Raw genomic sequence first — 27,644 nt, 5'->3', positions numbered from 1 at the left:
GGTAGTCACCGGCAATGAATGTTCCTGAGTGCACAACTTTCCGCAGTCAGAAATTCAATGACATCCAAGGGGGCGCGGTGGCTCAGTGGTAGAGCGTTCACCTCTGGTGCTTGGGGTCCCGGGTTCGAACCCAGCCCACACCAAGTGAACTTTGTGGTGGACAAACACCGTGCTCGTGGGTTTTCTCGGGGTTCTCCCGTTTCCTCCCACTTTCTTCATTCCACCATTTCACTCATCTCTCATAATCACCGTCTCCTTTAGCCTAACCGGCATAACCGTGGGACGTAAAACTCAAAGATTTCATTTTTTCATTTTTTTCAATGACATCCAACTGTTTCAACCGGACGTCACCACTGGATGAAATGGATTGCTCAATTACTCTTTAACTTGAAGAGATAGGAAAGTGAAACAAATGACATTCTATAGCTCAAACATCAATGTATTAAATGATAAACAGTTCAGAATGTTTGCAGTACAATTGACAAAGTAGTGGGCTTAGAGACATTACTTTCTTAATCACCCTCGTACTTATTGATGAAGAGATAACGAAAACTGAGAACGTAGTTCCTGAAAATGGTTTTTCAGACTTGATTTGTGCATACTTGTTGTAGGTATTTCAAAGTATGCTCTGTACAAATATGAGAACTCTGTCCCATAATATATCCATCCGTCTGTCGACAAGCACCAGAGCAGAAAAGGTAAATTATGCAGAGAAACGGTTATTTGAAATCGATTCCGCATCTCAAGAATAGATACAATCAAGAATAGAATCTTACTTTCAATTTGGATATGTAAAGTAGGAAAGTGGTACTAGGTAACGAGAGCGAGGAATTGTTTTCTTATATTGATCCAATGTATCAAGAGTAAGTTTCGTCTCGATAGGGGAACGTGGGGCATAATGGGGAAGCTAAGATATTTGCCTTTCTAAATTGGTAACCAATATCTCAATTGCAGTAATTTTTCTGCGGTAGACACGTTGGACATTTATTGTGATATTTCAACCAGCAAATCCTTTCAAAAATATTGTTTTGCACCTTTTTGCTTAGCTTATTCCAAAAATGGCTCTTTTCCCCATTATGCCCCCTACGTGGGGCATAATGGAACATTGGATTTCAGTCAACCCCATTATGACCCTACCACATACTGCCCCGTACACTATTACATCTATAATATCCAGCTCTAATATAGACTTATCATAAAACAACAATATATGATTACTATTATACAACACAACTTGAATTTTATGAAATATTTTTTAGACTCAATAATCAAATATAACAAAAGATGAGTACTCTTTTTTTTAAAAAAAAAATGTTGATAATTACTTCAAAAGGTACATTCTGAATTAGGCATTATTAAGAAAAAGAAAAAAATGTGATCATTGGGAATTGTACTACAAAGTTTATGCAGATTACATCGAATTATTGTCAGTTAAATCTTAATATTTCCTGACATCAAATCAACATAACCAAATTTTGAAAATTCAGCATGAAGAACTTAAACAAAACTGCGCAAATGCAATCCTAGCATTAACAAGAAATGTTTCGAGCTGGATAGTAAACTACACAATCGATACTCTTACGGGGCATAATGGGGTAATGGGGCAATATGGGGTGATTGCAATACCGTTTTGCCCCACCCCGTTTTGCCCCAGATGAGTTGTAGTGTTAAATCAACGAGTATCTCTGTTATAACTTACAATCCGTAAACCTCAAAAACACACAACAAACACAGAAGAAATATTCTTTCAACATATCAATAGTTTAAAAGTGTGTAATAAATAACTTGCCTTACCTTGACCGAAGTAAAATCCCAATCGTTATATGCCATAGCGCGAAAACAAAGAACTGACACACAGCACTGTTCCTTTTCAACTGATAAGAACGCTGCTCAAGCGCAACAGCCCTTCGTCCTTGAGAATCTTGTTTAGGTACTTATCGCTAGATTGCAGTTAATTACAGTTCAAAAAATACCGATACCCCGTTATGCCCCCCTACCCCGTTATGCCCCACGTTCCCCTATTTATTCTCTATTCCTAAACTGTCGAAAGTCTGCGATTTTCAGTTTCAACTTCGGCATTGTTCGAAAACGGTAATAGATAGCAAGGAGCAGTTTCTTAAACAAGATCTAGTATTATAAGAATAGGCTATAAAAGTAAGAATTAGTAAAACTAGAATTACCACTGATTTTAATACTGTGATAAATACAAGAGATAGCGAGAAACTTTTTTTGAAATGGGTTATGCTTCGAAGGAGCAGGCTTGTTCTCCGAAGTTACTCCTTTATTTTGACAAAAGGCTATAAGTCCATTACTTCCGATTTCAGTGAAACAACTTCCTTACATAAACAGATAAAGTCATTAACAGTGGCGTACGGTGGAAGTGAAATCATTCAGTTTAAGATCCCGTCAGTTTGCCTTTTAGGCTAAGGCAGGCAATGATTAAGGTAAATAAATGACGATGGAAGGAGAAATTGGGTGAAAATAAGAGCATCATACCTAAATCCATGGACACAATGTTGTCCATCAGAAACTTACTTAGCCGAGGATAGAACCAGGGACTAGAGACCTGCACGGGCCGGGCTTGGGCGGGCCGACTCTGTTATTTCTTTGGGCCGGGACGGGCTTGGGCTGGCCGACTCTGTTATTTCTTTGGGCCGGGCCGGGCTTGGGCTGGCCGACACTGATTTCTCTTCAGGTCGGGCCGGGCTGGGTCCGATCAATTGCAATTCTTTAATAATTATTGACTTTCGTTAAACAATAATTGGAATAAAGCCAAACGTTGAAGAAGTGTGTCAGTGAAAAATGTTACAAAGAATGCAATAGCTATTTACAGTTTGTGTTGCTTAGCGGCTCCACTTTCACTATAGAGGATTGCAGGCATTATGCGGTAGATTGAGCTCTGACCTTGACCTTCACTGAACGCAAAATATAAAAAGGAGGAGTGGGAATGTTTTGCCTGTCGCTAAACAATATTGTCATCTTCATTTATGCTAAAAATCAATTAAGTTAGATTTTTGTTACAGGGAATGGAGTTTTTGTTCTCTCGATAACAGGCAAAGTTCTAAGAAGCAATGATACTATTCGGGAGGCAAGCGTCAGGTTGTGAACCAGAGTTTAGAAAATGTTTCTGAGGGTTAGGTGAAATTTAGTACTAAATTTTGAGAAAGATTCGGGCTCGAGCTATTTTTTTTAAAAAAAAATATCGGGCCGGGATCGGACCAAAAACTTTTAAAATTTATCGGGCCCGGGCCGGGCTTGGGCCAAGAATTTTGAAAAACTTATCGGGCCGGGCCGGGCCGGGCTTGGGCCGAAAATCTGCAAAACTTTTCGGGCCCAGGCTGGGCCGGGCCTAGGTACGTTCGGGCTGGATTGGGTTCGGGCCGAAAAATTCGGCCCGTGCAGGTCTCTACCAGGGACCTTATGCATCAGAGGTAAGCGCTCTACCATTGAGTGTCCGTAAGCCCATGAAGTACGGTGGTTCTCCAACCTACTGAAACAGCCGAATTTTTAGTAGCGTACACATAATAGACATAGCATTATCCAACTAGCATTAGAAATACAAATGTATATTATTACTACTGCAGGAATAACTTAAACATTAATATATTACGTATTTGGATATATAAATTATATATTAAGCATGAGCGTAAGGATACACCTTGTGGTCTACATGTTGAAGTAGAAAATGAAGTACGTGAGAATAAGAGAGGTTTCAGAAGGCTATATCGGAGGTTAGGAATGGAAAGGCAACCGAAATACATAATGTAAGAATTGAATTCATTTAGAATACAGGAGACATAGGAAACGAAAATTATTCCAACTTTGTAATGAAACATACGAAACAGGAGACTTTCAAGAGACTCCTTGAAGACGATCATGATATCGGTGGCTAAGAAATCGAACCCAGAGAGATGTTAGGATTATAGAACTATTAGTTTTATATCACATCCAGTAAAAAGTTTTGCTTCGAATACTAGCACAAAAGATGCAATTGGATTATTAAAGATAATCAGTGAAAGGTGTATAGAAAAATGGAAAGAGGTATATGCTGTATTTATTGAGCTGGAAAAGGTTTTTGACTGCGTGGATTGGGAATTATTATTGGGAGTTCCTAAGAAAGTTAGTTTGTCGTGGAAAGAACGAAGAATCATAACAAACTTAGATAAACCAAACAAGTAAGTATTAGAACATGGAGGAAATGACCAAGGAGAGTGCAATTGGAAGGAGAGTTCGATAGAGATGGTGCTACTAACCAACATTATTTATTATATGGCTAAAGGAGTTAGTAAAATAGAGCCTACATAATTGAAACGATATTTCGGTAGGAGGTAGAACGATTAGGTTTATATATTGTAGCTAATATGACACTTGTTGCGGAATCAGAAAGGAATATCAATAATGTGTTGGAGAACTTGAGAAAGGGCTGTGTAAAATATGAGATAAAAATAAATGTTAGAAAGACAAAAGCAGTTGTGATTTGAATGAAACGTCTGTATCCAATATAGAAGTAGATGAGGAAATAGAACAGGTGATTAGTTTTCAATACGTGGATAGTATTATTTGTGATGGTATGAATTGTGAACATGAAATAATAACAATTATAGGAAAGGTGAAAGAATCCTTTATGAGGAAGAAAAAAATATTTTGTGTGACCTTGAATAAAGAGTTGAGAAAGAGACTCATAAAATGCTTCGTGTGGAGTGTTGCCCTGTATGGAGCAGAAACATGTACATTACACAAACGTGATGAGAAACGACTTTAAGTTTTCGAAATGTAGGTGTGGAGAATAATGGAGAGAATTAGCTGGTCGAGCGGAAAACGATTGAGAGAGTGTTAGAAATGGAGAGGGAGAAAGGAAGAATTTTACGATTATTGAGAAAAGGAAGAGAACATTGATCTAAAGAAGTAGTCGGTCTTGAAGCAGTTCCATTAAAAATTACGGATTTATAATGCTCCAATGATTGATCGGAGGTCTAGGTAGGTACAAAATGTTTTTAAGAGGAGAATCAACGTTCTGAAACTTCCACGGGTTGAACTTTCGTAACGTAGAAACAATTTAGTTATGTAAGATAATGTCATCCTATTTCTTCCCTCTCTTGACAGACAACGAAGTGGGCAATTTCAAACTTTGTAGTCCACTTATTTTGTACAAGAACATCGGATAGACTTCCTTAGAATAAGAATCCCTTTGCAGTATTGAACTTCAGGTACAATCCTGGAGCTGATCTGATAACAAGTTTATGTCAGACTTCTAGTCAGATATCGTTTCTATATGAAATGAAATGAAATGAAATGAAATGAAAATGTCTTTATTGAAGCGGGCGAGGTTCAGCCATGGCTGCTCTACCACCTAACCCTTGTCAAAAGAATACAATATTAAACATTACACATCAAAAGGAACAGAAAAAAAACTTAAAAAAATACAAGTAAAAGAATAAATCAGAAAATAAACAAGTGACATATGCAATAAAAAGTATCGATATTGTTGGATTTAGCTAAGCTCTTACATAAAACTGTACATGTCGTAAGTGCCAGAGGCCAGTCGCTGGGATTTCATCAAATGTGATTTTAATGAATTTCGAAATGAATTAAATGACTTTATTTCCGTGAGAGCTTTTGGTATCGCATTCCATACTCTCGGACCTGCTCTAGAAAATGATCCTTGCACTATCTTCAGTTTAAGTCTTTGTACATTGAATTTCTCACTGTTACGCGTAACGTGAGAGTGAATTTGTGACCGCTTTGTAAATTTACAATATAAATATTGTGGGGATTGAGTTTTAAGGATTTTATATATCAGACAACTATAGCGTAGGTATCTTCTTCTCGACATTGTTAAAATGTCGTTTCTATTTAGCACTGGTAGGATATGTTCCAATTTCTTTAAGTTAAAGGCAAACCTAATACACGAGTTCTGTATTTTCTGTATAGTTTTAGAATTGTAAACAGAGAGAGATGGTCCATATACAGCGTCACAGTAGTCTAATAACGGTAAAACAAGAACTTGTATGAGATATAATTTCATAGACTGAGATAGAAAGTCTTTGGCTTTGTAAAGTCCACGTAATAAAGTAATAGCTTTATTACACTGAGTAGATATATGATTATTATAGTTTAGTTCCTTATCCAATATGAGTCCTAAGCTTTTCACATGGGTAGAGTAAGAAATATAAGTGTCCATAATTTTTATTTTTAGATCCGATGCCTTGATTTTACTCAACTGTTGTGAGGTTCCTATAATCGTAAATGTACACTTACTTGGGTTGATGGCAAGACCGTTATCAGTACACCATTCAGATACAGAGGTCAAATCTCTATTAACAAGTTCTACAGTTTGTTCAATATTTTGTGGTGATGACATGATGCAAAGTTGTGTGTCATCCGCGTAGCAATGCACAGTAGAGTATTTAATGGAATCTATGAGATCAGCAATGTAAATAGAAAATAAAAGGGGACCCAAGATTGATCCTTGAGGTACTCCTTTGTTTATAACGAGTGCCGAAGATAAGGGATTTTGAGCTGTCCTAAGATATACTTGTTGCTTCGTGCCTAGTAAGTAGCTTTCAATCCAGTTTATGACGGTATCAGAAAATTTATAATACCTTAGTTTAGCCAACAACAGGTTATGATTAACTAGATCGAAGGCCTTGGTTAGGTCTAAGAGGACTATGATTGCAACTTGAGAGTTATCAACTGCGTTTAATATCCCATCTGTTACCTCGAGCATCGCACTGACAGTACTATGATGCTTACGAAAACCGGATTGAATAATAGGGATAATATTATTATGATTTACATAGTCGTATAATTGCTGGTTTACTAATTTTTCTACGACCTTTGACATTATTGGTAAGATACTAATTGGACGTAGCTCGTTTAAGGAAGTTACGCGGGGTTTCTTTGGTAGCGGTACCACTTTTGCTGTTTTCCAGGCAGTAGGAAAGCAGCCGTTAACTAGTGAATAATTAATTATTTTCGTTAGAGGTGATAGTATGAATGGCAACGCTAATTTGATCATTTTAGTGCTTATTGCATCAAGGCCAGCTGAGTTAGATTTTATGCTGTGTACCGCCTTTCTCACATCGGATTCATTTATTGGGTTAAATAGAAATGTTGTCTGTAGCTGTGGATGTTTTTTAGACAGAAATTTCTTAGTTTGATTGTCAACTCTCTCAGAATTAATAGGAGGCAAACCAGGAAGACTGACGAAATGATCATTAATAACATTTGGATCATTGATTTCACTGGAAAGTGCTACATCATTGTTTCTGTTACAAAGACCCAGCTCTTGTATTACTTTCCATTTGTCTTTAACTGCAGTGCAGTTTTTAATACGATAAGAGAAGTAAGCAATTTTTTCTTGTCGAACCACTGACGTTGTAAAGTTCCTAAGCCTTTTAAACTCTTCCCAATCTTGTTGGGTTTTGGTACGCTTGAACTTGAGATGTGCTTGATCACGCAATTTCATTAATAGCTTGGTATTACTTGAGAGATATGGGAGTTTAGTTTTAGAAAGCTTGATCTTTTTAATAGGAGCATGTACATCGAATATATGTGTTAATGCGTCCTGTACAAAGGAAACCTTACCGTCTATTGTTTCAAATGACTCAATGTTTTCCCAGTGTATGTATTGAGCATCGCTAAAGAAAAGATTTTCATCAAAACTACCATAATCTCGACAGCTAAGAATTTCAGGTTTCGGGCTAGGCGGTTTATTAATATCAAGAACCATGTATATAACACAGTGATCAGAATTTCCAATAGGGGGACTAACACCATGCAACGCCAGTCTGTCTCTGTTATCAGTAACAATAACATCTAACAAAGATTCACTTGTTTCAGTTATCCTAGTAGGCTCATTAATTATTTGAATAAGATTTAACCTATTTAATATTGAGTTTAAATATACCGTTTCAGGTTTGTTTATGCAAGTTTGGTCACAGTTCAGGTCGCCAATTAAATACAGAGAATCGACCTGTGGATAGAGCTCGATGACAATATCTTCAATAATTGATAGTGAAGTATACGATATATTGGGTGATCTGTATAATGCAGCAAAACCTATTGAATAAGAGTTTATTTTTACAGTAAAGTTAAGAAATTCTATGTTTGGTCTCTCTAATCCGTCACCAGAGCTGGATGCAAAAGTCATAAGTTCTAGGTTTTTAAGATAATATACTACTATCCCCCCACCTCTGCCCGTGTCTTGTCGTAAAACGGAATACCCTTGTACATCAATTTGTTCAGTATTAACAGATTTATCTAACCATGATTCAGTTACAATAAATATAGCACATTCATTCGTAGCGATAAGAGATCTTACTTCATCAATTTTCAGAAGAAGTGAGCGAACATTAGCATGCATAACGGTAAATTTTCTTTTGACATCTGCAGGTATTGTGCATACCACAGCACGGTTTCTGTTAATAACAGAGAGGTCAAGAATATGAGAATGTCCAGTAGAGTTACCCATAGTCGTACTCATAGTTACATTTATGACATACGGTACGTATTATGTATATTATAATATCTAACCCAGTGATTATCCTCCTGGCACTTACCTCAGATATGAGACAGAAGTTTGTAAAATATTTTGAACTTCTTACATTTTCCCGAGAATTCATACTTAGTAAGCTTAAGACACAATAAAACAATTTAAACGATATTACATAGTAAGAACGTAAAAAGCAGTAATGAGACATTTTGTGAGTATCTACAGTACAGTTGCAGTCAGGCTGCAAATGAACAAGGGCTTCCGTCGGTGGCTTAGATTGAGAAAACGGGCACAGATCATGGAAACCACAAGCAACAACACTATAACATTTTAGATACAATGCAACACACTCACTAAATAAAGAATATAAGCACACAACGTATAAGATATTCACTATATATGAAACACGCTCCAGTTTATTGTCCATTTTCGAGCAAACGTTTTCGTAATAATGTTTTAAGCATGATTGTCTGCACATAATGAATATTAAAGAGTAAGTTATTTTGCACAGAAAGTTGCTGGTAATAAAAGCAGTCAAAACGAGATAATGTACAAAGGGGGAGTCAGTTTTTACACACAGAGGTAGTACTTCTGCCTTGCACTTTATAAGAAGGACGGCACTAACCATTGGTTAAAAAAATATTAGTGAAATAAAAATATAATAATAATAGAAAGAAACATAAAAGCACTTCCCAGTTTTGTTCTTCTGTGTAATTACACCGACTGAAGTTCCTTAGCTGTGGTTATGAAATGCTTTACCTTGTCTTTTATGATGACGATTTTCCCATCCTGTGTATATACGTCCCTTGTACCGAATTTCGTTGTCGCCATCTTAAGGAGTTGTAATCTTGACTGGCACAGATCTTCTCTTATGGTAATTCCGCTGGATTTTAGTTTCCTTTTGTTTCTGAAGACCAAAGCTCTGCTTCTGTAGCTCGTGAACTTAACAATAATAGGCCTTGTTTTGCCACGAATTTTAGGACCAATTCTATGAGATCTGCAGATATCCGTAGGCTCAAGTTTAATTCCTAGTTTAGTCTCGAAGACTGAGAAGGAAACGTTATCTGTATTTTCTTGTTCTTTTTCAGGCACTCCGAAAATTCTTATACTGTTTCTCCTTTGGTATTGTGCAAGTTCAACTACACTTTCTTCCAGAGAAGCGATTCTATTTTCTTTTCCCGTCAACTTGGATTTCAGCTCTGACACTGAAGCCTTCATTTCTTCTACTACTTCTGTATTAAAATCGATAGTTTCTTTTAGTTTCTGCACCACAACTTTCGTTACTGTCTCAATAATAGCTTCTATAATCACATTTGTTACTTCCGGTGTTTGTACTGCTGCCTTCACTTCACTACAAATTTGTTTCATAAAGTCTTCTTTTGATGGACTTGACGCCTTTGTATCGCGTGGAGTTGTTGAGCCTTTAGGTGGCATTTTGTAAATAGGTATTAGTAACAACAAAAAGAAAGAAAAAAAAACTTAGTACACAGCACTTCACTACTTTAAGATTATTATTTGTTAAAAAAATCAGTCAGTTTTTCCTAAGAGCGCTTCATAAACTGATATTAACTGGGAGCTTCACGCACGCAACTACTTAACGTCCGCCATCTTGTATAATGTACGAGATGACCAATGATGGTTCCATGTTGTTGAAAAATGTTCGTGTATCGTATCATTTCCTTTAATTATCTCTTAACTCTATTTGCTATAGCAGATACAAGTTATCAATGAGAGGGAATATATTTTGCATCTTTACAACTTTTTACACTTTTCTGGACCAAGCTCCCGAACTCCAAACTTACGGCGTTTGGTTTTAGCTGATTATTCTACATTCTTCTGATTTCAGGTCTGTTTTCTCTTCAACTCTCACCATAATTTTCACGTAATAACGAGTACACATCCTTGGACCGAATACAGTTTTGTTTTCCACTCCTCTTGTTGATTGTTTAGGTGCTTTCTTCTGCATGTTCCACTGTTCCACTTTTAATCCCATGCTAATCTCCCAGAAACTTAAAGCAATGAATAACGGAAGAAAACAAGCAACAATAACATATGCCGTTATTGTCCATTAGCAATAACATTTTCGAAAAAAACATGTAACCAAGAACTTAACGGATTTTATCAAAACATACTAACTTTGATGTGCTTCCAACTAGATCTAACGTTAACGATGTTTCGTCCATAGAAAGAGGTACCTCGGATTTGATTTTAATGAAAAAGTCTGGCAAAAGTGGACTTAACTGTGTTTAGCATAACATGACCCTAGTTAAAAATGCAACATATCATTTTCACGTATTGTGAAGAACATAGCTTATATGAAATTTTAAGTAGTTGTTGATGTATTTGTGGTCAATACAATTATTCTCATCTACCATTTACGAACTATGCAACATTATGATTTGATGACATTGAAAAATGACTATTTTAGGTATGTGAGGAAAGTGCAATGAAAAATGACTCATGTCCAAAATTATTGTCGCATGTCTATAAATATGTTGTAGGAATATAATTTGATAATGAATTCGTTCGGTATTTCTTATAACGTTAGTATACGTATAGTCGGCAAAGACATGTATGTGGCAAATTCCATGTGAAAAGCAGTATATAAGAACAATAAAACGAAAATAAAACTTTCTTGTCCATTAAGCAACATTTTGTTGTACTCACTCTAATTTTCGTATGTATAATTCTTTTTCTATGAAATTTACCACGAATATACATTTCCCGATTATACATATAGTATCAGTATTAAAAGTACCCTGCAAAATCATTATCAAATTATATTCTTGCAAGAAGACAGTTGTAGATATGCGACAATCATTTTGGACATGAGTGTACATTATTGCTTTAACAATAAACGTAACTGTAATTTTTTGTATCTATTTTGTATTATAGTGCATACAATTCTTTCCGTAGCACCATGGTGACAGTACGACATATTTCTATTGAATCAGAATTCAGAAACAGAACCTACGTCATTTTCAGAGTTTGAGAATTAAATTTTAAACAGTGTCTTTGGCCTACTTACAATGAATAGTGCTAACAAATGAGAATGTGTTTTCATCTGTTCAAGATAATGTGAAACTCTCAAGTTCATGACTAGTGTTGAACTCTGTTTTTTTAAATAATTTATGGAAAGTTTAAAAAGAGTAATCATATGATTTTAAAATTTATTTTCAGATTATCCCTTTCTCTTATGGCCAGGGAACATGGTACCCAGATCAAATGGATAGTAAGTTAATTGAACAAGTTTTGCACTTTTTATATTCCTTCATCTTTTAAAACGTTGGTGTTTCTACAGGTGATGCCATACCTAAAGTGATTTACAATCAATATCAAAAGTATCTCTCTCCCTGACAGCTATAGCTTTATTAGACCAAGTCCAAAACTTTCGCTGGTACTACAAACGCCTGTATCGATGCAATCAAATGTACACCTAACATTCCAACCGGAGACGACAGTTGGCAAGTCTGTGGAATACAGACTTTTGCTGTGGAGTTCACATTACACGAAGAAATGTCTCCATTTTAAGAGTTATTTCTATTGTTTGGAGCGTCTGATCCATTAATGCTATATATAATTGATATTACAATTTGTTGTGCGTATAATGTATTATTTCAGTACATGGGGGAAGAAAAAAACTAATCATACATGAGTTAGAAAATAGTTGAAATTAACTGGAAATATCAATTTAGGAACAATTGAAGGGAATATATTTGTAAATGTTTGTGTCCATTCATGGGTCTGCTCTAATTCTTCAGTATCATATTTCGAACATCTCTCTTTCTTTCTCCTTTTCCACAAGAGAAGATTTTTTTATCCGTGAAGACTGGAAGTCCGTGAAGACTGGTCATTAATTGAGCTAATTAATTTTCATAATCAAATTTATTGTTATTGCAATTCTATTATTTAGTCGCATGTAAACAAATCCTTTGATGGAACAAAAAATCACTTGAAAGAAATTTGAAGTGGCATAGAAAATAGTCTAGCGGTTTGTGTGTGTACTTTGTTGATCATGTTTTCGTGTGTTCAAATTCTGAAATCGCTTACTTTTTTCCGAACCTTTCCCTACACAAACATTTTTTTTTTCAATAAACTTTTATCAATTACATTTTTACCGAAGTTCGACAAGAAAACAATATTAACAAGTTTGTACTTTCAATAGAACATTTACTGCAACGAATTCATTTTACCGGTTTCCCGGGGCAGTTCAGGAATAATTTTCCAAGAACGATAAAACTGCTGATGTTAGAATATTACGATTACTTTTGAACACTTGATAAGTAAATACAAAACATATGGAAGTTCAATTATTTCCCCATCCATACTAATCTTAGACAAGGAGCTCAATGATTTGCACAAAACTAACATTAAGGAGTTTTTAAACGGTTAGAAAAGTTTAGAATTTAATACACCAAATCCTAGGGTACGAGTAGCAGCCGGTAAGACCTAGAGCAATTTGACAGATGATTGTAAAAGATAGTAGATATTCAAGACAAGTTGGAATTCACATAACCAGACCCAATGAAGAGACGTGAACTTTTGTCAAAACTGAGGTGCACTATACAATGTCTTCAGATAAACACACAAATACTGTGCAGGTCCATGAATAAATCTGTATCATTTGTGTAAAAGACAAGTTGTCATAAAGAAGGAGCAAAAATATGATTTAATAGCTCTCGTTCTTGAAATTCCGATGTCTAAAATGCTATTAACAGTAGGCCAAAATCACATCAAATGTGAATGTTTCTGACAAAAGTTGAACAAGACTGGTTATGAAGGAAGTCATGACAATGACAATGACCTGATCACACAACACCAAACAGTAATAAACGATTTGTAGAAAGCTGGCTACAAGAAAAAAGAAGTTATACGTTTGAGTGCCAAATAATCTGACTCAGAAACATTTACTCGACTGAATTTCTATCTACGAATCTCTACTGAAACGTAATGGCCTCGAACCATTTGTGAAGTTGTCGGTTATCAGTGATGAAAAATTGATAACCCACGACAATGCGAAAAAGATGTTAGGAGAAGCTCTACGGTCTGGAGCAAAGCCGATACTGACGTTCAGGAATATTACGCTTTGTATTTGTTGAGATTGCGAGATTATCGTGCATCATGAGTTGATGCTGCCGGCAGGACGATAAACTCGGACCTGTACTAGCTTGAGTGCATCTACCAATTCAAAAGAAACGGCCGAAACTAGTCAACAGAAACGTGTTATATTTCACAATGATAAAGCCAGATCATATACATTTTTAACGACCGTCAGAAGTTGCAAAAACTAGATCTGGAGGTACAAACGCATCCATCCTATACCTTGGATGTGACATCGTCAGACTATCATCTTTTTCTGTTTTCTAAATTCTGTGAATATTATTAAGTTAATTTGGAAACAACGGGTCACAATTTTCTTTACCTGAAACAAAAGAAGTTCTACAGTGACTTTTTTCTATTGTTGCCGGAACAATTGCAGAAGATTATCAAATAGAATAGTGAATGTAATGCTGATTTTAAAAGACAAAAGACTATTCATATAATACTGTTTTCTAATCGAAGTTTGAAAGAAAAGAATTGATAAGGGGTTATTCAAAGAAAGACTTCCAGTCTCTGGGTACCTTAGGAGCAAAAAATTGGCCAACTATAGGATTTGAAATCGTGAAGAAGTGACGTTGTATACTATTTACACAAACTGCTCGTACACTTCTTCAAATTGCGTAAAATTCTTTTATGTGCTACACCAGAATTTGTTTACAATAAGATATAATTGAGTTTGCTGCGAATAATTAGAAGTTGAGTTTCTTGCAATGTACAAATGCATTTTTTTAAAACACAAATCAAATTTTCGTTTACATCGCAATAACTTGCGTAATCCATGAAATTATAGAGTAGGATTGATCGTTAATAACAAAAAAGAACAATGAAAGAATAACAATAATGATTACCTAAACAACAAATTTTGATGAAAATTAATTAACTCAACTAATGATCACCTCTTGACCAGGTCTTAGTGGCTCGTCTGAAGTTACATAAACGGTTATTACCGTTTTGAAGTAGTTACCAGCTTTTTCTTTTTGAAATATCCAATAAGTGATCGGTTTATACAAGTGATTAACGTATTGAATTTCTTTCAAGGCGACATGGGTTTGAATTCCTACAGGTTCGAACTTAACATCCTTCAACTTCAATAAATACTCAGTGTGATAGGAAAGATGTTCTGTGAAGAAGGAAAGGGATGTTGGGAATCTGGAAAGGTCTATGAATGGAGACAAGGATTGACAAACTCATCTCCTTTAATTGTTCCAGAATTGATACTTTCAGTTAATTTGAACCGTTTTCGAATTCGTATATGGTCAATGTTATATTTTCTTTCTTCTGGCATACGGTGATTTATTGAAATATACACACTATACAGTCAACAGATTGTAATATCAATTACATATAGCACTCAATGGACAGCACATTCTAAACGTTAGAGACAAATATTAAAATGCGAAATTTTCTTCGTGCATCAACTCCACAGCAAAAGCCTGTTTCAGGGTTACATAGGTTTGCCAGCTGTCCTCTCCTGGTTGAAATCTTAGGTACAGATTGAATTGCATCTCTTAAGTCGTTTGCAATAACAGCAAAAGTATTGAACCGGACCTAATTGAATTATAGCAGTCAAGGAGGTAAATACCTTTTGCTGTTGACTGTAAAACGATTACATACTAGAGTTATATGCTTATTAGTAAAGCACGGAAGTTGAAGGATTTTTTTACGAGTGCCCCAAGACGAAGCTTAACATAATATATACTCATTTTGGGTCCTTATAAGCTAGAAAATGGTAGATTTTATTTGTTCCTTTTGCCTCTTTCAGCGTTTTGTGTTTATTGATCTTCTTTTAAGCTTTTAATAGGTCTTAACGTCTTTTTTCACCCTTCATCTTTAGACAATAAATTTACTGATCATTAACTGGAGTCACCACTACCTCTTCAACATCTCTTCTTTAGTACTAAAGAAAATTCAAAAGATAAGACATTCTCCAACGACTGGACTGATAAGATCAGATCTGTAACAGTCACAAGTCAGATAAGGAGGCGTAACAATGTCCTCCAGCACAAGAGGAAGAAGTTTTCTTATTTTAATTTGTACTTCAGTTTGTGGAAGAAGGACAGACCATTTACGTAAAAGAAGCTTGTATTTCTTGAACATTATATCCATTAAAATGTAATTCTAATTAAATTTGAGTCTCATTTTAGTCCTTTTTTCCAGTTTTTAGGCCTTTGTTTTTAGAAATTTTTAGGTCCTTTTATAGGTCCTTTTTAGGCAACATTTAGGTCTTCAACTTCCGAGCCCTACTCATTACTATTAGTATTTTTTTCATGAATACATGGTGCTTGATTCCTAATTCTCAATGTATACTATCAACCTAGCTACCAATTTGTACGTTTTTCATACAATTTTAAGCCTTAGAGGAAAACTGCTAACATGTATTCCCTTTACTATTGACATTGTGGCATACAAAATAGAACCTGGTTTCAAAAAAAGTACGCACGAATATATGCTCTTTGTGCTAGGGAGACTCGCAGGATTTATCTCACGGGAGAGAATGAAAGACCGACTCACGAACATAATCACTAACACGCAGATACACCTTGTTCGACCCGTGCACATACTAATTGATGTAAGAGATTACAATTATTCACCCTATTTTGCATAACTTTATTATCTGCAATTAATATTAATAAACACATCATCAGGTTAGATATCTGGGCCGTCTTGACTCAAAATGTGTACATTCTGGACCTGAGGAGTGACGGATTTTCACAAATGTCTGGCTCTCGATATTTATATGTGCTATATATCTTTAACAGAAAATAACTAATTGTATAGTCATAAAATTTTAAAATTCAACAACTAAATAAGACAATTTTGCTGAATATTTGTTCAACTGATTATAATAGTCATATCTTTATTATTTACTTAATTCCTAATGAAGCTATACAGAATCAAATAAATCATGAAACGAAGAGCAATGATGAGAAATGTCTGCTTACAGATACAAACTAGATCCCGAAACTAATTACCAGCTACATCACAATCAAAATTTAAACTGCCTCTTCAGAAAATAGAGGCGCACCAACAGGCTAAATTACAAAATGCGCTCCAAAGTCCATGTCACAAAGATGAAGAAAACGGATTATCGATGGCCAGATTTTTGAGTGTCAACCTGCATAATGTTTCTGCGTTATACTATGTAGTGCTAATACGCCAATATGGAGTACGAAACATTTGGTATTTTGCACGCAGAAACTAGAAATAATCAGTTTATGTGTCGGTAGTAGTGCTTGTTAAAGGGAAATTGCAATTGATGAGGTTCTTCCTTGGCGAATCTTGAAATGTCTTGCTCTGTATAAACAAAATTATGTATACAAGTTATCTTATATCCTGAAATCCACAGATGGCGAATCCTGAAATGACTTGCACTATAAACTAAGCTTCCAAAAATCCAGACGTGAAAAATTGCCTTTCCATGTTTCACTCTTCGGACGCTCATACTCTGAATCATATGTCTGAAATACCAACCCATAAAGTTAAAAGAACACTAACAAAATATTTGTAAATATGTAAGAATAAGACATCATGATAGAGATTCCAAACAAGAAATACAGACAATTGGTGCGCTATTTTACGAATGTCTTTATTACTGACTCTATTGATTCATTCTATAGAACTAAGTATTTCAGTTAGCTTTCCAAATAAAAATTGCTATTTGTATGTTCTACGTTAGATAGCATATGAGTACTTATATCAATTTTTTAAGATCAATTTATGATGTATTTTTGTAAACAAATCTGTAAGAAGAAATTTGAAAATTGGAGAAGATTGTTTTCTAGTAGGGGCGAACGTCAAGGCTATCTGTCCCTGTCAAGAGGAAGTCAATGACCAACATATGTTGCCAGAATTCCAAAATAAAAATGATCTAAACTGACTTCTGAAAACTAATGAAGTACACAATTGCTTCTATCTAAAGGACCGAAAGAATTCGGTATGTCCAGTTGATCTCTGACAATCCACCAGACTTTAAGAAGTCAGGAAAGATAGACAGAATGAAAGTAAGAACTTGGAAACGAATTGGAAGCAATTCTCAGGACTTCTTTTACTTCTGAGAACTACATTGGTTAGCTATCATGAATAGATCTTGTCTTTGTTGACACTTAAAAACACCCCAACATATACTGTGACTGAAGCTTAGTATAGGAAGAGGTTTTACTGATACGTAAAGAAACGCAATATTTTCCAACTTGATTAGCTTCTCTTTTTGGTTTTCGTTCATTATTCCCACCAATGACGGATCTTTCATACGCAATTAATCTGTCCGGCTGCTTATACAATTATCTTAATAATAATAATAATAATAATAATAATAATAATAATAATAATAATAATAATAATAATAATAATAATAATAATAATAATAATAATAATAATAGACAACAAGCCGTTAATACTGATCAGACAGTTTGAGTCTACATTAGCAATACTAGTTTAGCTTTCTTGAATAACATGAAATCGGTCTACAGTATCTTAATATTTATCTTTTCCACAGATTCTGCCACAGTTACTTAATCTCATACACGTTAGATTGGGCTTTTTGCAAGAGTGCGAGCCCAGAGTCTAAGAAGAACAACTTCTAGATTATTTTAATTAATCTGCATTAGTACACCTAATACTTTATTTTGAGTTTGATACAATTACAGAATAGAGTCTTGGGACAGTGAAAAATGTTTGGACATCTGGTGACTTTAGATCTTGTATGCAGCCTTTTATGTAATGACTCTAGTTGAAACCTATGTATGAGGAACCTATTTCAAATGCTGTTTATTCTCACAACGATCAGTAGCGTTATATCAGGCATTTTAAGTGTACGCTTAAATACCAGTGCATGAGATATCCAACCAGCGTTTGGTGATTGATTTATTTTTCTTTCACCTATATACAAGGACATATGAATAATATATATAAGAATATATATATATATATACAAATTTATATATATATATATATATATATATATATATATATATATATATATATATATATATATATATATTCTTCACATGTTCTTGTATATAGGTGAAAGAAAAATAAATAAATCACCTAACGCTGGTTGGATATCTCATGCACTGGTATTTAAGCGTACACTTAAAATGCCTGATATAAAGCTACTGATCGTTGTGAGAATAAACAGCATTAGAAATAGGTTACACACAGACACACAGACACACACACACACATACACACACACACATATATATATATATATATATATATATATATATATATATATATATATATATATATATATATATATATATATATATATATATATAACTTTTCACTCATGTGTAATAATGACATGTACAGGACAAGGTGTATTGTACTTTTTAAATGTATGGAACAACGACATGAAGGTCAAGACTTAGTTTTCTTTTCATCAATACTCAATACGTCACGTGAGGAACAAAATTCATTTTTCCCTCACCCATATAGAACAACAACAACAACAACAACAATGAAGAACAATATTTCTTTTTTCTTTTCATCCACACACAAAACAACGATATCTGATGGAAAGTACTTACTTTTTCTTTCCACACACATACAACTACAATATATGAAGGACAAAATTTATATATTTCTTTTCACTTATGTACAAGAACGACATACGAAGGGAACGATTTATTTTTTCTGATTATCCATTTACAACAACGTCATATGAAGGACATCTATTTCGTTTTTCACCTGTAATCAAAAACAACGTATGAAAGACAAGATTTATATTTACCTTCGCTTCGGAACATACCAGGAATGAATCGGTGCACTAGATGGATGCAGCAACCACTAAGCAAGGTCATTTTCTTCAACACTGTATCTGTCCTTTGTCTCAAAGTGAGTTAATATTAAATATTTAGCTAAAATGGTACTCTAAATGTTTATCTTTTCTTTTATCTGATAAAATCCACGTATTAACATTATGTTTCTAGAGAACAATTGTCATATTGTGGGAGGCAAATCTGTACATACGAACCTACGTTACAAGGAAACAATTTGCATGAATTGTGTATAATATTTATTGTTTTTTACAACAATCCTAAACTTGTGCTTTATGTAATAAGTCAAAAGTATCATTTTAATATGAATTTATGTTTACAAATATAAAAGTTGTTTATTATTTTAAATTGTCTTTTCTAGATATGATAAATAATAGAAGACCAGGAGTTCATTTGAGACGTAAGCATGATAAAAATAGACACATCATTAAGGTCATAAATATTATAATAACACAATATCTGTTAGGGAAATTTATGTAATTCACTGCTGCTTTTCATTATATATGACTTTTCTTTTGATGTTTGATTTATAGAGTTACCTTTCCACTATTTTGTCAACTGAAACTTTGAAATCAGTGTTAATCTTATAGATATTTCTAAAGCAGCAATCTACTTATTTAAATGAGAATTGTTCTTTAATTATAATGTTCTTCAATGGCAAAAAAGACTAGATCATATATAACTCATAGCAAGGGCTACTGTTTCTTTACTTAAGGCAGAACGAATTTGTTAATGTTCTCAATTTAATCAGACTAATTTGCTCAGATTCAAAAGGTTCAACATATTCTATTTTACATGAAAAATCCGAAGATTATACATATTTTTAGCTTGTCCAAAACCATGTAATTATTTCAAATTTATTAAGAGAATGATTTTTTTAACATCAAAATATTTTTTTAAAATGTATTTTGCTATTTTGGTTTTCACTTTTGCTATTTTGTATTTATTTGAATTTACTTTCAGTAACATCCATGGAAACATAAGAGTAAAAATGGTACACTAAACAAAACTTTAATAATGATGATTTCTTTTCTCTGAATGTTCAATTATCAAAATATAATAAATGACATTGGATATTGTTTTTATAAGAAATCGCTCACCTGTATATAACCTATTCATGACTTTTGAGACATGTTCTGTACAATTTATTTCGATTGCTGACGTGTCTCGAACAGTAACTTTTACTATATATTATTTATCATACATTGCAATAATTTTTGACTATGAACTTAGGTCACGATTAGGCAAGTCAAAAATGAAAAAAATAAAGGTTATATTGTATTACTATTATTGTAGTTCACTGGTGGTGAGATTGAATCTAAAATCATTATTTTAGTTAATGACGATAATGAAAATAAAAGTTTAGGACTTGTCCGAGTCAAGAATACAAGCGTTTCAAACCAATAGATATATTGAATTTTCATATTATGATAGAAAGGACTTGTGTCCATCTTAAACACAAACTAAACACACTTTCTTACAAGACTGTCTATAATCTTTATTATAGATTAACTAGAAATGTTACAGTTTTGGAAGGTATATCACTTCCTTCTTCAGACTACTACTCCAACTGAAAGATTTATGATTTCAGTTGAAGTAGTAGTCTGAAGAAGGAAGTGATATACTTCTGTAACTGTAACATTTCTAGTAAATTTATAATAAAAATTACAGAGAGCCTTGCAAGAAAATGTGTTTAGTTTGTGAATTTTCATATCTTTTAGAATTATCTTCTTTACTTTTATACATGCTATTTAAAGAAAGATAGTATATTTCTCTACTACGAATATAATTAACATATTTAATATTAGAAGAAAATATCAACCGTTATAAAAGCATAAGCCAAAATTTTACTTTAAAAATATGACTTCCATGCACTTATACCATAGTTATACGGTCTGTATAATATAAGATATTCATCAGAAGAGAAATTGGATGTTGACAAATTTTCTATAATATTATATCCTGTCCGTAATTACGGTTCTAAGTTCAGTTCCAAGCAATAGTACTCACTTTCCCTCTAACTTCTATTGTCATTATGTTTCTAAGGAATAGACTGATAAATAAATTTCAGTAAATTTCTAATGGTAAAGGACAAATTGCATAGTATTACCATTTCTACACGAAAGAAACATGCACTCACATTCACCCATGTTGCCAAAATATATTATTCAATAAATCTATTATTTGTAGTGAAAGAAAGGAAAACGTTGATTTCTTCTTCTATATACGACATTTGAGAAGCATGAGTAAGCATAACGTATGTCCAAGGGCAATAATCTTACGGATGAGATAAAATCTATTACGAAACAAATTAGTGAGGAAAACCCTTATTCACCACTAGGAGGTGTCACACAGGATCAACAGATTTCAAAGTTGGCATTTTCTCTCCCATTTTAACACTTACTTATTCATCCATATATAAGTTTCTTATGAGTCTTCGATATTTTCATTCCCACAGAACCTTTTTTTAGAACTTCCAAAAAAATTCCCAATTCACACAGTCGAAAACCTTTTCTTGAACAATAAATACAACATACACCTCTTTCCCTTTTTCTATGAACCTTTCACTAATTACCCTTAATACTTCAGTTGCATCTCTTGTGCCCTTACCTCTTCTGAGCACAAACTGTTCCTCCTCAACTTTGTCATTTATTCTTCCAAACAACCTTCTGAACAGCATTCGAAAAACACTTTTGCTGCATGAGATATGAGACTAATACTTCTATAATCCTCACATCTCTCTGCGTTCGATTTCTTAGCCATTGAAATCATGATCTTCTTCAGGAAGTATTTTGGCCACTCTCCCATTTCATATATCTCATTCCAGAACCGGAACAATTCTTTCTTGCCTTTGTTTCCTATATCCTTGGTACATTATCTTCCCGATTACCGTTCAACGTATTGAAACCAAATTCTGAACTAGGCGGTTTTATAAGACATTCCAAGATATTTTGCAGAGAGTTCTTCCTACCCAGTAGAGGAATAATTGTATTGAAGAGAGAAAACAAGAATTTCCAAATTTCTCGAAAACAAACAGGCTTCAAGAAGTTTGCCTACATAGTAACTCATAAATCAGTATTTCTTTAACAGGATAATACCCATATTGTATGTATCATTTTCGTAAGATATTTCTACAAGGAATAGATCACTCTTCTGACTGACTTCTGTTTAGACGATTTTTCTAACGACTATGGCGATTTTGTTCATATTTTATAAATGATACCCCATTAACAATCCTAGAATAAGACACGAATCATTTCTCTTGAAAAAAGTACAAAACGGGTAATGACGATTTTCTCAAGAGTCATTTAGATGATTTTATTCCTATTTCGGAATTACATATTTTATTAATAACTCTACAATGTGGTGTGATTAGGTTCGAGACTAAACATATACAACGGTTAATTTGGTCATGGTGAAACTTGTTTTTTTGCGAGGAAGCTTCCACAAAATGACTCAGACAACTTCATTCTTATTTCATATTCATACATTTAATAAGCAATCTTACAATATGGAATAAGTCATGTCCCACAAGTCCATAAGAGCTAGTTATCATGAGTGCAAGTTTTTTTCTCAAACAAACATTTTCAGAGACTATGGAGCATGGTATAATTTAATTCAAGGAATGGGGCCAAGGAAGTTCAATTACGTAGTCTATATTTTTGTTTTGTGTTAAAAGCTATGGGACGTTGTTGTCTAATAATTACAATAAGTAACAGGTTGTACTTGTGAAATAATAACATATATATTTTTGCATACAAGACTAAATAACATGTCATTGATCTACATGAGATTTTGGTTTAACGTCCCACGATTATGCGCCGAGGCTAAGGAAAAGGTGATGATTAAATAGATAGTAATGATCGAATCAGGAAATATAAGGGATAGAAGAACCCCAAAAAAGACTCACCTTTGGTGATTATCCATATAAAGGCTAGAATCTAAATTTCTTATTGACAAAAACCCATGTTCGTAACGCCATTTCGTAGCCCGATAAGATACTAATAAAACGTTAAAAAAAACTTACTTTCTTTCAACAATCTTAAGAGTTATATCGAACAACAATGACGGAAACTTCTTTCATTGTAGTTTATTATAATTGTATAATTAGTAAATAAAGACATGGATGGGAGATACGCTTACAGAAGTTTGAAGTGTACTCTTTCCATCCAGAGAGATGCAAATGTAATTAGCAGTTTTACGTTCCCACATTTCACACATGTCATACACACATACCACAAGTTTCAACACAACAAGTCCACATTTTTCTTTTCCGTGAGACAGCCCTGGCTTGAGTAGTCTAGATGTAGTTTAAAAGACATGAAAACTATGTCGGTATAAAGGGATTTAGATTATTGTCAATTTAAAGAATGTATCAAACCATAAGACATTTCTCAACATGTTTTGTTTCTTCATTGTGATTTCTTCAGTAAATGTAGTTCCATCCCTATTTCCAAATGCTTACTTCCATATTTCCAAATACTACTCTTTCACGAATAGATCTGTTACATATATAGAAGAGAAAAGCTACTTGCTAATTTCCGAGTAATTGCCTTCTGCTATTTCCTTTTTTGTTGCAAATTTGTGCATCGTTTGTTCCGGAGGGTATTAAAGACTCGATGATATTGTATTTTCCGATATCTATCAGCAATATATACCAAAACAACTTTTATGTTTTCAAGGAAAGTGATATGATCCTTTTATTAGAATAGTAATAGTTTCTGAATCCAATGAATATACAAAAACCTTGAAAGGATTACAATAAATCAAAAATTAATAATCTGAAATAAATTCAATATTATCATAATAAGGGCAAAAGTCTCATTATTTGTGTCTCTGTAATAGTGCTAACAAATACCTACGTTGATTAATGTCTCAACCTGCGCTATTGTGTGCCTACCTAATGCTAAGAAATGCCTTAATCTGTCCTAACACTTGCCTTTCAAGAAAGCCATTGAATAATTGCATAACTTTAGTATGGAGTATCAGGTAGGTGGAAGGGTAACTAAAATATAATTTAAGTGTAAATAATCAAGAGTTCTTAGTTAAGCATGAGCGACTTGTAGCGTACATCGAGTAAAGAATCGAGCGGAAAAAATGTTGATAAGCTTTAACGGCGTGTAATTTTAAAGTGAAAAATTAACTGTATATTAATTTAGAATTAATTTAGAGATTCCGAAATTGATCCGTACATAACCCGATACAGAAGCGACTAAATATCTTACTCAACTTGTGAAGTCAAGAAATGGTTTAATGAATATGTACAATGCACTTTTAACTGTAAGCTTTATAATTTCTGTTGATTAATGTAAAAATCAATCTTTTGAACTCGAATTCTTTTCGTTCTAAATTCTAAATACATTATGTTCATTCTAGGTGTCACTCCACGTTATAATGGACACCATGATGATCTGAATGATGATTCTGAACTCAGCCATAAAGCAATTGCCAAGTCAAAAGCTGTAGCATTAGGAAATGATAGTGGATCCGCCAAAGCTCAAAGCCGTGCAGTATCAGGTAGCGATGTAAATCTCGAAACATTGGAACATTTGAATGATTCGGGATATCTGAAAAATTTTGAACAAGCTCTTATGAAGCTAGGTGTTCTCAAGAAAGGCGGTAGTTTATCCAACCTGGGAAAAGGCAAAGGAGGTGCCGGTGCACAAGCTAAAAGTGTTGCAATTTCTGGTGATGATGAAGATGAAATAAGTAAAAAAGAGAAACATCATGGCAAAGATAATAGAGGTAGTCCCGGAAAGTCTGAAAGTTTTGGTAAAGGGAGTGGAAGCGGTCATGGAAAAAGTGATTCTCATTCACGTCCAGCCGCAGTAAAGCCTGGAAAGCTCGCCAATTCTGGCAGTGGAAGTAAGATCAACACTAAAAAACCAAAAGGTCCTGGTAGTGGAACTACATCCAGTTCGCAACAACCAAAAGGTTCTGGTAGTGGAAGTACAGGGAGCGGGGCTCATGCTAATGCAGTCGCAATCGATTTAGGAGAACCAGGAGGTAGTGCCAATGAAAATACACACAGTTCCAGAAAACCTGGATTTTCTAACAATGGACATACACACAGTTCAGGGATAGATGTTTCTAAAAAATCTGAAGATTCTACTACTAAGTACGCAAGTAGGTGCATTTCTATTTATTTATATAGTATCAATGAATGAGTCACGTATTCATCTTTATGGTCAACAAGTGGGGAGCCATTAGATGCACTAGACACTACTAACCATTGCTCAACTCTTCGGATATAGAAGAAATATTCATATTGTCCTTGACTCTTTCTAAGGTTATTTATATTTAATAAATAGCAAATAGTATATTGATAGTTCTACTGTTGGTGACAAAAGAACGGCAAACTAATATTTTTCCTTTTTGCTACTTTTATTTAACATCTGCATTCTTGTAGGGAATGCTCAACCTTTTGAACTCAAAATGTCTTCGGCACAGAAGTCTCGGTGTGTTGTCTGATATCACAACATTCATTCGACCATTAGTGTACAGCTGGTAATATAGGTGAACATCACCTGAACACAATACGTTATTGTGTGGGATACGAAGTTCATACGCTCAATTAACTTCCAAACAACGAACAAAGTGACCATATATCAGTTAAGAGATTATACATGGCAAGTAGTAATAGAGATCGCTGTTATGATACGTTTTCAACTACGATCTTCGAAATATATATTACAGTTCGAAGAAGTGAATAGAGCTCTGTAATGAAAGATGTTTTCCCGTTGAAAATAAAAGGTGTCTCAGTAGTGGAGCGCTTGTCTTCGGTGCGGAGAGATCGCAGCGATCTCTTCGATGACAATAACCTGTTCGGAACTTTTCTCGGTTTTCTTATTTCCTTCCATACTATCAATAATATTTTTCCATAATCGTTTACTTTCGTTAATCATCCTATTTCGCCTAAACTTGTTATTTTATTCCCTAAGTAACAATTGACTTACTTCTTCCACCAGATGATCCTCTATTTTAATTATAATTTTTGTTATTCTTTTCACTTATAATTTTACAGGTATAATGTTATACAACAGCGACACAGTAGATAAAAATGGGATATCATATTTTAGGAAGGGGTTTAAACACAAATTATAAACATAGATATCAAATATGAATTTCGGAGAGTTTGTCTTATATTGGCAAGGGAATCTTTACAAATGCAATTACGCTGTGAGAGTACTCTACTTTTTTTCATTCCCAAGTTAGTTTGAAAGCCTATTCTTTATCTTGCATTGTAAATTTAACGAGTGTTTGATTAAATCTAATCTCCATATTCATTTCACTAGCATCTTTGTAGCTTTCTTCTCTTAGTCTAGCAACAGCATTACACTATACACAATATTTTACACACATAGGGTTTTCACGGTATTTTTGTCGGCTGTAGCATTCCTTGGGATAATCTTCGATCTTTATTGAAAGTGGCCATTGATGTAAAAATTTCTTATGCTTGGTAGTTTAATTCTTAATATTAAATATAGTTGCACCTCACCCTAGTCCATTAGAGTCCATCAACAATGTTTAGTAAAAGAAAACTGTATTAGTGGTAAATTTAATTTTACAAAATGAGTTTAATACATATTGTAATAGAACATTATACATATTTCCTGCATCGGTACAGTTAGTGAATATTGTTCCCAAAGTGGAAGCAAACTTTAGCAATCAGGACTTGTAGCCAAAGAAGCAAACTTTGTAGCAGTACGAGATCTTCGGGATCTCCCTCTGTGTACATCACAGATACTACTATGCTTCTCAAACTTGTCACAGAACTATGTGATTGTAAAGCGTATAGGATGATCTATTTTGGATTCTCGCCTCCACTGACGTTGAACTTCAACATTCTTGAACTAGAAATAACTCTTTAAAAATGTCCTATCCTCAAATATTAAGCACACATCTATCATATCGTTTCATTATCATTGGTTATTCCCCACATCTTACATTCTGGAGAATACTGATATATGTTGAGGAAACACGACAATAATTCAATTTGTAGTATATTTCAATAATGAACGGCAATCATCTCGGTCTGTTTGTCATGCAAATCAAAATAATAGAATATCACACTACCAGCACTGTGACTTGTTTGTACAACGTAATCCGTCAACAATTGGGTAAATATGTTATGGAGTTTAGGGTGGTTCATGGTCAAATTAAAGAAGAAGGCTAAGTGTAAACAATTACAGCAATTAACTAAGTACAATTTTACCTAATGTACAGCAAGCCAAAGACTGGAGGAACAACTATTCACAAATGAAGGATAT

At 34.0% G+C, this 27,644-nt stretch overlaps 1 protein-coding gene across 1 annotated transcript in view; it reads left to right on the top strand.

Moving 5' to 3' along the window:
- The window catches only part of LOC145683931 (uncharacterized), a 58,577-nt gene that overhangs the window by 16,292 nt on the left and 14,641 nt on the right, over positions 1-27,644 (top strand). The window contains exons 2-4 of the mRNA XM_081755616.1: positions 11,675-11,726; positions 19,736-19,774; positions 24,751-25,500. Coding sequence (XP_081611742.1) covers positions 11,675-11,726; positions 19,736-19,774; positions 24,751-25,500 — 841 coding nt within the window. The remainder of the gene's footprint in view (positions 1-11,674; positions 11,727-19,735; positions 19,775-24,750; positions 25,501-27,644) is intronic.

Source organism: Thermobia domestica, chromosome 4 (genome assembly GCF_964235325.1).
Source record: "Thermobia domestica chromosome 4, izTheDome1.hap1.1, whole genome shotgun sequence".
NCBI lineage: Eukaryota > Metazoa > Arthropoda > Insecta > Zygentoma > Lepismatidae > Thermobia > Thermobia domestica.
Note: the sequence above shows the minus strand (reverse complement) of the source record. Positions and strands in the feature narration are given on the sequence as shown.